This window comes from Cyrtonyx montezumae, unplaced genomic scaffold (assembly GCF_038088225.1).
Source record: "Cyrtonyx montezumae isolate F1298 unplaced genomic scaffold, pur_monq_1.0 scaffold_19, whole genome shotgun sequence".
Lineage (NCBI taxonomy): Eukaryota > Metazoa > Chordata > Aves > Galliformes > Odontophoridae > Cyrtonyx > Cyrtonyx montezumae.
The window spans coordinates 557,832-571,467 of NW_027071925.1; the positions used below are offsets into that span (position 1 = coordinate 557,832).

General features: G+C 44.3%; 1 protein-coding gene across 1 annotated transcript in view; it reads left to right on the plus strand.

The window, feature by feature from the left end:
• Nucleotides 1-13,636, plus strand: part of DNAH9 (dynein axonemal heavy chain 9) — a 180,951-nt gene that overhangs the window by 137,105 nt on the left and 30,210 nt on the right. The window contains exons 60-62 of the mRNA XM_065735131.1: nucleotides 3,406-3,599; nucleotides 6,193-6,341; nucleotides 8,668-8,795. Coding sequence (XP_065591203.1) covers nucleotides 3,406-3,599; nucleotides 6,193-6,341; nucleotides 8,668-8,795 — 471 coding nt within the window. The remainder of the gene's footprint in view (nucleotides 1-3,405; nucleotides 3,600-6,192; nucleotides 6,342-8,667; nucleotides 8,796-13,636) is intronic.

Below are 13,636 nucleotides of genomic sequence, written 5' to 3' on the forward strand. Positions count from 1 at the left end.
TAGATGAGAAACTGTCAAAGAAAACTGAAGTGATAAAGCAAATTGTCTGTGATTCAGTGAATGAAAAATCACTGAGAAAACAGCGATCCGTGCCCTGACATGTGCAGAGAGCCCTGTTTTGCTGGCAATCTTACTTTGAGATGGAAACAGCAGCCTGTCCTGCTTCCAGCCGTCAGGGGCAGACTGAGTGTGGGTTGCAGAGGCCAGAACTGGAGTCCTCCGGTCCTCTTGCTTGTATTTAATTTTGGTTGATGCTTTTTGTCTCTCTCAATTTCCATGACAACTCTAGGTGATGAGTTTATTCTCTGCTATGTTGACAAAAATAGCTATGCAGCACAGGTTGGTCTGTCCCAGTGCATGCTGCTGCTTTTCCTCCTGCTGCTTGGAAACGGTGCTGTGTTATGGCTGGTCTAAGATTCTTGGGTAATATCACAGCAGAGGTATTGAAAAGCAATTAATATTCACAGAAGGATTTCTGATTGAGATAGCTTTCACTGCTCCAGCTTTTAAATAGTAATGTGTCTTATTAATACCATCAGTCCTAATAAATGCAATTTAATTGTTGACTAATGAAAATTTCAGTGTTAGTTTAAATAATACAGATGTTATGCTTGCTATTAGAGCTTTCTTAATTCTGCAACATGTTGTTCAGAGGGAGAGAAACTATTATCTCTGATTACATGTGTCAATTTGTAAGGAGAAAGAAGTTTTTCAGAGTCTCTCATTAACATCAAGAGACTTCTCGAAGCAGCAGTAGCCAAAGTTATGAAGTTTTGCTTTAAGTCACTTCAAGAGTCAACAGTTTTAAAACGTTTTGTACAGGCACTTGTGATGAGTCTGTTGAATTCAGCATTTGCCACCATAGTGTGTTCAGCTAGGAGATGTGCATCAGATGTATTTACAGCTGCAAGAACAGGGCACTGGGCAGGTTGTGTTCCTGCAGATTTCAGTCCCTCATGTTCTGCACAATGCTTTCAGTTGCGATGTGGTTCTGATGTTAGAGCTGTGGCTTCTGTCTCTATACGTCAGTGCTAATCCTCACATGGCAGCAAGCATCTGTTGGGTCCCTGCCTTGCTCACACTTTTCACAGAGTTCTTGGCATGCTTTGGGCACGGAGGTGGGCCAGCCCAGCCTGTAGCTGTTGAGTGGTATTGCGAGTGCTCCACTCTCCTCTTCTTTGTAGAGGTACTGATGAAATTGTGACTTTGGGCAAGGCTTGATTTGTTGCGGGAGCATGTGTAAAAGCATCTCTGTGTTCCTGTAAGTCTGCCTGCGGTGTTAGATCACTTGACCTCTGAGGAAAAGTGTAGGTTAGACTGAATACCTCCTGAGGGTTTTTCCAACCATTCTTCTGTGATGCTACAAGCATCGTGTTCAGCAAAAGTCCTGTGTTAGTGGCACCCACTGGGAACAGCTTTATTTCTTTCTTTCCATCATCTGCTGATGTTCTCACTGCTAGAATCATGATCTCATTCGTAATAAGGAGCCCTTTTGCTAAAGCATGGCTTCTGAATAAATTTGGTCAGTTAGAGAGGCCGAAGTTCCTGATGGGAACCCTTTCCAGAGGGCCACAAGTGTCAGCACAGACCACTTCATTTGCAACAGCCCCACATCCACAGCAGTCTCAGCAGCTGTCATGACATCTACATGACTTCCAGAGCCCTCTGGTAAGTGTGCATTTTTTCAGTTGATCTGAACCAGGTGTGACACCAGCATTTTTCAAGGCACTTTCTCAGTTGCTTTCTTTTTGTAGTGGAGCTGTATGGGATGTGAGCTGGAGCATTAATGGTGTGGAACACCTCTGCCCATCAGGAAGTTCTGCTTTCCTTTGAGCATGTCCTTGTTTCTACAGAAAATAGCTCATCCACTGTCTTTTATACTCCACTTGGCTCTTCCTCTTCACATTCAACTGCTTGCAGCTCAAGATGTTTGTTTCAGTGAGAATTTTGCTTGAAATCCACAGGAACTTTATAAGCTGTGCAATACATTTTGCTACCACTCATCTGAAAGATAATTCGGATTCTCTCCTCTTCTGTGTACTGTTCACAGTTGCTGTGACAGGAACATTTAAAAAATATGTATCTAGCTACATTTTCATTGAAATTATCATTTATTCCCTTCATTGCCCAGTTGTACATCACTTTGGGACATTCCACAGCTACCTGTTTCTGCTATAGGCTTGTAGTACCAATGAGTGAATCTTCATGCATATTTGGTGAGTAAAACACTCCCATGATTTACACCATCACAGCACTTTTTATGTTTCTACTGAACATGTAAGTACAAAGGCAGCATTCAGCTGTTTGTGGTTTGCAGTGCATTTACAGAGATTTGTAATCAGCTTGACTGAATAATGAAGTCTCAGTGTTGTGGTTTCTCAGTATGTGAGTACCTAAAGCCCAAAAGCAGGTTTTACCATCAGTTACGATTTTGGCTGCACAGTTCTCTTTGGTGGAGCAGCAAGGAGACATTGCAGGCTTGCAGCTCACAGGATTGGCAGCAGTGTGCTCTCCTGCCAGAGCTTAGCTCAACATTTCCAGTCCCCATCCAAATCACTCACCTCTGGAATAGCTCATAGTAGCAAGTGCCTGCTACCCAAGTTGGTTGGGTTTGGGGTTTGAAACAAGGAGAGCAGACTACCTCTCACTTTGGGTTATGGAAAGCTGTGTTGCAGATGATGCCAGGTTTTCCTGTGTTGTCCCTTCCAAACTCCCATATCACAGTGATCGTGCTGCAGAGGAGATGTGGATGTAGCTGTAGCTTCACTGGAAGAGGAAGGTCCTTGCAGTGATGTGGATGAGAACATCTAGGGAGGCTGTGCTAGGTGCTGTGATTTTAGAGTTGACATTCTTGGGGCAGCCAGTCCAGAAGATGCAGGTGGCAAAAAACCTCTGAGCAGGTAACTTCCACAGGTGTGAAGCTGCTCATCCCATCCTGAAGTGGCCATGCAAGTGTCCCATGCTTGTTGGTACTTTTTGATGTGACTGTGCTGACAACAGAGGTGGGAAAAGGAAAACAGACAAGATCTCATCCTGGGGAGGTTCTGCTTGTGGCTCTCAGGCTCCAGCTATCACCTTTCCAATGGAGCAAAACATGAGTAGCTGGTAAAATTAGAACAGTTCAAGTGCAGGTAGGATTGCTTTTCTGTTAGATTAAAACTAAAGGCAATAGCTTTAAGTTGCACCAGGGGAGATTCAGGTTGAATATTAGGTAGAATTTATTCTCAGAAAGAGTGACAGTGCATTGGAACAGGCTGCTCATGGAAGTGGTTGGAGTCACCATCCCTGGAAGTGTTCAAGGAACATGGGGATGTGGGGGTGGGTTGGGGTTGGTCTAGATGTCCTTACAGATCTTTCCAACCTTAATGATTCTATGATTCTGAAGACCTTCCTTGAATTTTCCAGGCCCTCTCATCCATGGAGGAGTTCAGAAACCTGGATCGGGATATTGAAGGCTCTGCAAAACGATGGAAGAAGTTTGTTGAATCCGAGTGTCCTGAAAAGGAGAAGTTCCCCCAGGAATGGAAGAACAAGTCAGCTCTGCAGCGCCTGTGCATCATGAGGGCCATCCGGCCCGACCGCATGACCTACGCTGTCCGGTGGGGGCACCTCTTCCTAATCTTGGTCCATTCTTTTGCTTATCAGGCAATGCTGGGTCTGTGTTCTCTAGGGAATGAGAGTAATTCAGGAGTATGTTTTGATTTATATATTATAGAGTGTGAGTTTTACAGAATGGTTTTCTATAAAGGAGTCGTTGCTGAGTGAGTTATCTTTGTACTTTGCAAGACAGTCAACGCTTCCAATATAGCTGGAATTTCCTGCCTGAGGCCAGTGGTGATGGAAGCAGTACAACTATCACTAGGTGAGGAGCAGACATACCAAGTCAGAAACAAGAACTGTCATAGTGGCCTTGCATGCTCACTGGAGTCCTTTTTATAATCAAAACAAGTTCTAGAATTCATTAAGGTCAGTACTGTGTACTAGACTGCTTATGAGTGTTGTTCCTTAGGTGCAGGAATAAAGCACAGAAGTAAAGGGAAGTTTTATGGAGAGGCTTTGTAGGTGTTTCCTTATTTAATATTTTTACTGTAAAATTAAAAATGTATGTGGTACTAGTTCTGAAAGTTGTAGTTGTGAATTATATATTAAAGGTAACTAGGCAAGTCTAAATTTCATGAAGATATGCATAAGCAATATGGGTAATATGGGTGTTCCAGGAGAAATTAAAGGTCTTGGACTCCACTAGGACTTGTTTCTTCATTCTTTGTCCTAGTAGTCTACCACCTGACATTTCTGTAATGACTCTTATTCTGTTGCCTCTCAGCTTAAATTGCTCCACCGTCTGGCATGTGTGGAGCAATTTATCAGCCCAAGAGCTACACTTGTGTTTGTGCTTTAAGATGCACAGAAAAATGCGGACAAGACTTTGAGTGAAGTATCATTATGGTCAATGTTACTGCATTCTATTCAATTAAATGATGAAATTTATCATCATTATACCATTCTAAACTGTCTTCTTTTTCATTAGTTACTGTTTTGGGGTTGGACTCTTCGTATGCTCTCTCAGCTTAAAAAAATTGCTCTTCCTTTTGCTATTTAGCTTGAGTAAAACAAGCTGTTGTCTTTCTGAGCTTTTAAGTGCCTGTTTCACTTAAGCATGTTTAATTCATTCCTTTCATTTGAAGTGGCAGTATACCTCAAAAACAACTTGAACATAAAGTTAAAATTCCTTTAATACTTCTCTTCTATGAAAAGGTAAGAGAATATGAGTTCAAAAACTTGACTGGATATTTTTAGGATTTGAACATGTCAAGCTCTGCTGTTTGCACAAGAACATTTAGATGTGATTTTTGTTAGCGTTTCTTTCCTAGAAATAGGTTAGAACATAAACCCTTTCAAATAGTTAACAGGTTTACAGTGCCCTCTCCAAGACTTAGTAGATGCTTGTGACTAATATTCTTCCTGAAATACAGTGTAGACATAAAGTAGGCCCAAACATCCGAGACAGGGCCTTTGTATCAGAGAGCTGTAGAATGGCTTAGGTTGGAAGGGACCTTAAAGCCCACGCAGTTCCTCCTGCCATGGGCTGCTTGTCGCCCCCTGGATTACACTGCCTGGGTTGTTTAGGGAAACATGTAGTAGCAACCCCAGCAGAAAAAAGACAGGGATCTTCTTGAAAGAGTCACCTTGTATCTCATGGACTTTCTTGGATTTTGCAGACTGAATGTCTCCGTCAGCTCTTCAACAAATTTTGACCCCAAACAGAAAAATCTACTTTGAAGAGGCACCAAACAAATTGGAGTTTCTTCCTTTTGCGATCCCTTAGGCATTTCTATTCCAGTTGCCTTTCACTCGTCCTTGACGAAGGCTCTCAGCTCTCTTAGAAAGAATTTGGCTGCCTTATTCTAGTATTATCCCCAAGTTGAAAACTGGTTGATGTTTTTGTTCCCCTGGTACTGAGGTTTTCAAAAGGCTGAGTCATGCACCTCTGCTAGAAAAGCAACTGCTCGTTCCTGGGCTTTGAATGTAATGCTCCTGCCTTTGAATCAACGCTCACTGTACCATCTTTGTACAAAGCAGTGATTTTTGGTAAGCTCACCCCAGGGAAATTCAGCCTGGCCGTTCTCCATACTCAGCGCCCTGTTCAGGCAGCTCCTGTTCACTCTGATGAATTTTTCCTTGTGACTCTCATGCAGAAACTCAGCAACACGCACAGGATATTCTTAGAGCTCTTCCCTTTTATCTTCCCAGAACAAAGCAATTTTCGAAATCATCCGGGCTTTTTGTGGCTTTTGGTGCTAAATCTAATGGAATGCTGCTTCCTCTCAAACTGGATTACAAAGCACACTGCGGTTTTCTGTGCATCAGCTTAACTATTTCTTCTCTCCCATCTGTGTCAGAGCCAAAACAGTGCTTGTAGCAGCGAGGTCCCACTGTTTGTCCTTCTCACAGATATTTCTGTGCCACAGGTCATTTTACACCTAGAGGAAGTGCCAAAAGTTGCTAACAATGGGGAGGTCTCAGAGCCCGAGCTGCAGGCCCACCATGAAGTAAATGTATCCTCATTTGTTTCGTGAGGTTTCTCAGTTATTTGAATCAGCAAAAGCAAAATGACTTAGCTGATTATTTGTGGGGGAGCGTTTCTTTCCTGAGCCAAAGTAGACCAGCAAAACTTCTTTTTCTTTCTGGCAGAGGTTTTGTAGAAGAGAAACTTGGCAGTAAATATGTGGCAGGGAGACCCCTGGACTTTGCGGCATCCTTTGAGGAATCAGGACCAGCAACCCCAATGTTTTTTATCCTGTCCCCAGGAGTTGACCCGCTGAAGGATGTGGAGAAACAAGGTAAATAAATCATGGCTGCAGGCATATCACAGAATTGCTTTTATCTTCTGCATAATTATCTTGGCTGACATTTTTTTTTCTCATCTGTTTGAAGATAATGGATTAATCTGGTAAAAATAGATAATTGTGAGAAGATGTGATTTGTTTCTTATTGCTTTTTTTTCTGTTTTTGTTTTCTTTTCTTAAAGGCTTTTGGATTTTCATCTAAAGTTTAAATTAAACTTGTCTCTTTCCTGCAATGCTGAGATTCCCAGTGTGGTTCACACTGCAATGATTTCTGAGCCGGTTTTGTACACAACCTATAATTTACATCAGAGGTATCTAATACACTGTCAGATGGCTAAAAATAAGCAGCAGCTCCCTATAGCTTTCTGTTGGTTAGCAGCTGAATTTCCAGTTCTGAATGCCATCCTTCCTGAGCCATATTTGGTGTGGATGCTCTGGTGAAGTGCTTTCAGGTGCCCTCAGAGCCCAAGTGCATCTCGGAGGTTTTGTGTTTGAGGTGGCTGTGGTGCACTGAGTGCTGCAGTCCAGTGCTGTGCTGTGAAGCTGCCAACGTGCAGAACTTGGCTCCAGGCCTCAGCTCCACTCTGGAAACATTTCTGTTTTCAGCCTAAACATCTGGAAATGGGGTCAACTTGCCACTGCATCACTGCCAAGTCGAGGTCATTGCAGGCGCTTATTTTGAGACTGTTTCACAGAGGAGCTCTGTCCCTCTGGAGCAGAGGTCTTGGTTGCCTGTGGGTGCTGCCTCAGGGCCGATGCACGCTGCTGTTGTGGTCCTCAGGTGTCTTTTCTCCTCCAGCCATGCACTACCCACATCTCCAAGACCATTGCTCATGGATAAGCCAGCACTGCCAGCAGTTCAGAGAAGTGTTATCTAAACTGTATGTGTTATATATCAGACTAGCACAGCAGAACTGCTGGCCAGTTGTTGGCAGGCAGGTCTCCAGGCTAAAGCTCAGCAGGGCTGGCAGCCCCAGCAGGGAAACCAACAACATTGACCTTAGGCATCAGGTGTGTGGCAGCTGAGCAGTGCCTGCCTGAGCTGCAGGTTTCCCTCTCTGTGGTGCACCTTTGGGTCATTCCCCAGTAATGTTCAAGTCAGTCCGGACACAGGCGGTGCTACCACGGGCAGTTCCTGGGCTTTGTGCTCTGTTTTGGTCTCTTTCTGCCCTAATGTCAGGCCTCACTGCTGTGAATTGAAGGGGACCCTGTGTGGAAGGGCCTGCCCTGTGCCTGGTTTCCCATTTGAGCACATTGATGCTCCAGTCTCTTACTGTTACTTTCTTGCATGTGTGAAGGAGCACTAACTTCCAGCCATGAATTATTTGATCAGAATGGTAAAGATGTATACCCGTGTGCAGCAGAGCACTGGGTTAGTCAGCCAGAAAAGTTACAGCAAGTAAAAGTGAGAGAAATCTGGCAAAATGAAACCACTGCTTTGGTGAAGCTATGCTGCCCTTAAGCTGCCTCGCTGGGATTTGTCCAGATTCGTTATTCAATATTTTCTCCACCCAATATTCCTGCTGAGGACAGCTGCCTGTCCCACTCCCTGCTCTGCCCCCCAGCAGGGCTGGCTTCTGTAAACTTGTCTCATCCTTCCTCGAGAGGATGGGTCTTGAAGGCAGCATTATTCCGTGCAGCTCTCAGAGTTGGTTGGCAACCAGAGATAGGGAGAAGGAAGACTGGAAGTTCTCAACGATGGGCAAAGCGATGTCTCAGGGCTTTTTTTTTTCTTTCTAGTGAGGCTAAATGGAAAGCATGAACAACTGGAAGGGGTTGAATGTCTGTTTGATGTGTTGCCACCTGAATCCAGTCTTGTACCAAGAGCTCGGGCTTGTTAGGCGAATCTTTTCCTTGTGTTACTCTAAAACTTGCCTGGAAATCCTGACCACCCATTTTGTTTCTGCTGCCTGCTCACAGCCAAATGGACTGCCCTTGCTGCTGTTTGAGCACACATTCACATGGTACATTTCCCCACTGAACAATATCTCATTCAAAGCTTATTTAATGAGCAGGAAATGATTTTAATTTCCTACCGCTGTAAAATATGTTTTTACACAAGGTTGCAGGGGAATAATGTTCTTTAAACAAGAGGCACTTTGTAATAATGTACCTTTGTGTTGATTTCACTCTGTAATTAAAAGTACTTTGGAGGAACCCTCTGCTGTTTTCAGTGCTTTGGAAAGGGGAGAGACAGCATAACTCTCGTGAGAAGTGTGATAGCTCTTCTGTGAGGGATTTTGGTAAGGCTGAACTCGGCCTGGTTCCAGGTAGAAAGCACTGAACACCACTGCTTTTATTATTATTATTTTTTTTTTAGGGAAAAAGCTTGGTTACACATTTAACAACAAGAATTTCCACAATGTCTCCCTGGGACAAGGCCAGGAGGTGGTTGCTGAGCAAGCTCTGGACCTGGCTGCAGCAGAGGGGCACTGGGTCATCCTGCAGGTAGGCTATCCCTGGAAGCTGGCTGGCAGCTCCGTCAGTGTCTGGGTGCTGAGTTAACACGGGCAGGTTATCGGTTCTGGTGGTGGGAGGTGGGAAAAGGCATTACCTTCATGTTCAGACCACCAGTTTCTGCTTGTTTCTTGCTGTTATCTTTTGCTTTTTATCAGTCTTTGTCATCTTGGTTCTATTGCTCTTTGAGCCCTCTGCAGGGTGTGCAGTTGTAGGGGGATGTGGCAAAGGAGGTGTGCTACATTTGCCTGTGCTCCTGCTTGCTCCATGAGTAGGTAAAGGAGCAGTGTTCTTGAGAGCTGTCACTGCTCACTTTCCACCACTCCAAACTTGCTATGTATTTAAATGAGCAAAAAGCAGATGTGCTTCACCATACAAAAGGCAGAGGCTGTCAGTGGAGCTGATGCCTTTAAGCATCCCAGAACAAGTGAACACTTACAGGTCTCATCACAGCTCAGCGAAATGATGCCAAGCCTTATCAGGTGTGAGGGGAGCTCTGTCTTCAAGTGCTCTCTTGAGTCACTTATACTGTGAGTGCTTTGGTTTACTAATATGCAGCTCACATCTCAGGTCTTGGGAATCCCTCTGATTTCCTCGATGTGGGTTTTATAAACATTTATTATCACTGAATTGTTTGTGTAAGGATTATGTTCAGACAATGCTTGGTGTCAAGCCTACAGGCTTCATTTTGGATTTAAATCAAATGCCACTGATATTTTGATCTTCCTTCATGATCTTGCTGCAAGCTTCCTCCAAAGCAGACAATTCTAAGTTTGTCAACAGTTTTTAATAAAGGCAGCTGCAGTGCTGGCATCCACTTTTGAGATGGTGAAAAAAATAAGCAGCCTTATGAGATATCTTCCATTCAGTACTGAAGAGTGAAGTTTTTGGTTTTCTTCCCGTGATGGGGAGTAGTTGCTGTATAGGATCTGCTTTAGCATCATCATCTGTGTCTGTTGAGATTGTGCTAGCAGAGGAGCAGTGGGTCTCTTTCATTTCACCCATTCACATCTGTGGTGGCCAGAGCAATCAGTAAGAGCTCTCAGTGGACTTTGATGGTTAAACTGGAAGAGATGCAGAAGTGAGATTTGTATGAGAAGGATTTGGTGGCTGGGATAGCTGGCTGTCCAGCAGCACTGTGGGATGTGGCAGTCTCCAGTGGTGCAGAGCTGGCAGGTTGCACTGTGGCTCGTTCAGCTCGTGGCTGCTGGCAGGTTTTGATGTGTGGGGAAAACTCAGGAGTCCCAGCAGTGGCTGTGAGGACATGCTGCCACGTGTCAGCTCTGGGTCTTGTTTGGGGAATCACTCATCTGGAATTTTCTCTGCTGTGGTCACAAAACTGATTAAACTGTGCATGTAAATATTCTAGTTCTGTGTTGTAACTTGTTTAGAAAAAAGGGCTGGATCTTTGCATATAATGAGGAAGAGATGCTACATGGGTGTCCCCTAACACGAGCAAGTCATACTCTACTCTTCTATGGTCAGCAGGAATGCATCTGAAATCAGTTCACCCTCTGGACAAAGTTATTTGCAAGACTGAACAACTTTTCAGGGCTGAAACACTGACTGCTGCAGATACTGGTAAATCAATATCCAAACTCATCACAGCAGGAATCAGTGAGCAATAGTCCCTCAAAGGATGCTCCTGTCATTTCAGTCACAGGTGGTCATGGAAAATACTTGCAAATACTTGCCATATGGCAGTTGGTTTGACAAGATCTTTTCTGCGAGGCTTCTGGTGACAGGTGTCATGCAGACTGCTTCAGGAGTGTCTGCAGTTCAGTTACACAGCACCTGGAATGACACAGACAGCTCAATAAGCATAAATGGACAAGAAATTTGAATCATTGCTGTTACAGTAAGAGAGCAGATCCCAAGAGGCAATCAGGGTAAATCAAACTCACTGTTTGGAGACGATGCCATCCACAGGGCAGCTACAGCTTCCCATTTGCTTTTGAGGTGGGCAAGAGCAGCTGATAGCTTCACTTTTGTACTTCACCATCCTTGGAACAACTCTTCAGGTAACACAGAGTAGAGCTCCCTTTATAACCATTGTATTTGCTGACTTGTATCAACACATATACACACTCTTCAAGGCAAACACTTGATAAGATCATCTAAATGGCTTTCATGCATATAGTTCATGACTGGTCTTTGATTTGAACCAGAAATAACAATAGTCAAGTACTATGAGCAGTGAAGAGTCAGGGAATTGGGTTTGTGGGAATCAGTTGCTAAGGGATGTTGAAACACTTGGGAGCTGTACTGCAGCCACAGGATCAATGTTCTTGTGCCATGAAGGGCTGCTGACCTGGGGCTAATTCCTCCCGAGCTGTGATGACTGGCCAGTGTTGCCTGCAGGATGGCAGCCAGCGATGTGGGAGGCAAATTAATGAAAGCAGCAAATGACTCTCTGGGAAACCTGAAAGTGTTTCAGCTCACCCTGAAAATGGAGGTTTTCCTGAGTTACTCATTTTACGAGGCGGAACAGCAGAGAGCACCCATCCATTTGTTCTCATGGAAAGAGAAGTGTTCACGTGTCAGGGTCAGAGCAGCAGGGCTTCCTGCCCCTGCAACCAGCACGGCACTGCCTTACAGCATCAGCCCCACTGCGTCCAGCCCCTCGCCAATCACAGCCTGCACCAGTGCTGTCTGTTGACACAGCTGATGAGAGGATTGTCTCTAAACAGACAGCAGGTCCAACTGCAGAGTGGGAGCCTATCTCTGGCAAACATGAGGCTGCTGAAGGAGGAAACACTGTGTGAGAGCCACAGAGAAGAGCTGCCCTAGCAGCTGCTCTCTTCTGAATCATTGTCGGCACTGCAGAATCAAGGAAGATCTCTGTACTCCTCTGAAATCCCTTTAGTGTTAGGTTCAGCCTCTGGGTCTCTTGGATCATTTAGAAGGGTTTAGAACAGATGTTTCTTGCCACAATAAAGGCACAGAATTCCCATAGTGTACTTTTATCCAAGATGGGTGCACCTCCATTCCACATGGCACTGAGCTTCCCCTCTTGGCTGTCACATGCAGTCCGCAGCGGTCATAGTGTCTGATGGGAAGGGGCCTGAGCTGGAGGCAGGACAACAGAACTGCACCTGAAAAACCGAAGAAAGTTAGATGTTTCATATTACTTCAGATTTTTGCACCAAGTCATGCTTTTCTCAAGACTCTCTTTTGGTGCCAGGAGAATTTCAGAGTTGCCGTTTGGGCATTTGCTTTTTGTAACTACACCATGACAGTCAGAAGAAGATTTAGGGAAAATATGCCCTAGCTGAGGGACTTCAAAACGCACGGTGGTGGGACTTAGGGACCAGGGCAAGGCATGGTGACCCCCAGCAGGCAGCACATAACACCCTTGGTCCCTGGGCAGGTCACTAAGGACTGTTACTAGCAGTTCAAATGGTCTTTGTTTCCATGAGAAAGAAACTGAAACAACAATAAAAGAAGGAGCTTTTAAAGCAGGTTTTGTCAAGCATGCAATCCCACTACTTTGGTGTGCTGAAATTCCATTACAAACATAAAGAAAACAATGTCACTGCAAATAAAAGCACTTATTACCTCACCAGCAGCACTGTAATGTTTCTCTCGAGGTAGAAGAAATTTTCAGTAGTTTTTGGATTCTCGCTGATAACACTGGGAGAAATAAGGTTCTGTGTGCCACAAGTATGGGGTACTCTCACAGCACATTGCATCAGAAAGCAGTTTTCCTTTCCAGGTTTCCAAATGCTTCTTCCTTTAGCCCTAACTGAGAAGAAACCTTCTTCTCTCTTACTTTTCAAGGCGAGAGATGGAGTTATGTGCATACGTTGGCTGCAGGAGTCTCGGTGACAGTTCTCTTCCAGGGTTGGGAGATTTGATGTCCTTGAGGGCTGGCTGTTGAAAACCCACACAAATGTACTTTTCTGGAAAACAAGATTTATTAAAAGTAGGAGGAAAATCAGATCAAAGAGAATAATGTGCTCGACTCAGAGAGCTGGATAATCTATGCCTCTGAATATTAAAACACTGATAGGAGAAACTATAGTCCATTGCAAGCTTTTGTAATGAATCTGTCAAATCAGGGTGTGCCATCTGACTAGAAAACAACAGCTTATTTAGCACATCTTTCTAAAACAGAGAAATTACTGGAGCACACTAATTAGTCTAAACTCAGTGGTATGCAAAGTTTCAGAACAAACTTTGAAGGACAAAATGAGAAATACAGGTAGAAGCATCAGTTGTAATAGGAATTTGTAAAGATGGATGAGGTCTATCAGATGGTTTGCACTATGAAGATTACTGAAATGTTAGAGAAAATAAATATGATGGCCCTCCTTGAGCCAGGGAGGTGGACCAGATGACTGCAGAAGTCCTTTCCAACCCTGAACTTCACTGAACTGAAGATGTGAGCTGTAGTAAGACTGCAGGTGCCACAGGGGGATTCGTTAGGGATGCTGTAGAAGTTGAGTGTTGCTTGCAGAACCCCTGAAGAACAAGTCAAGGGACTGGTCTCACTTAAAACACTGTATAGGCTCAAAGAAGTGACCACATGTTGATGGCTTTGCATTGACGATTAATTAAGAGGAGTGTAGTCATGCAGACGTGGGGCAAACCTGCTTTGTTAGGTGAACCAGTTGTAGGCACTGTACCCATCAAATAGCTGTGGACACCTGAAGAGTGAATGCTCTCACCTGTCTTGCAGGCCAGGCCTAGGTAGGATGTATCTTCTGTTCTCTCTGTTTTGACAGATGAAACCTGGGGGGAAAATATCTCCCTTATCCATTTCTTGCACCTTCCTAATGCCTTGGTAGGGGTCACATCCAGCTGCACTGAGCTCCAGCATCTTGCATGCA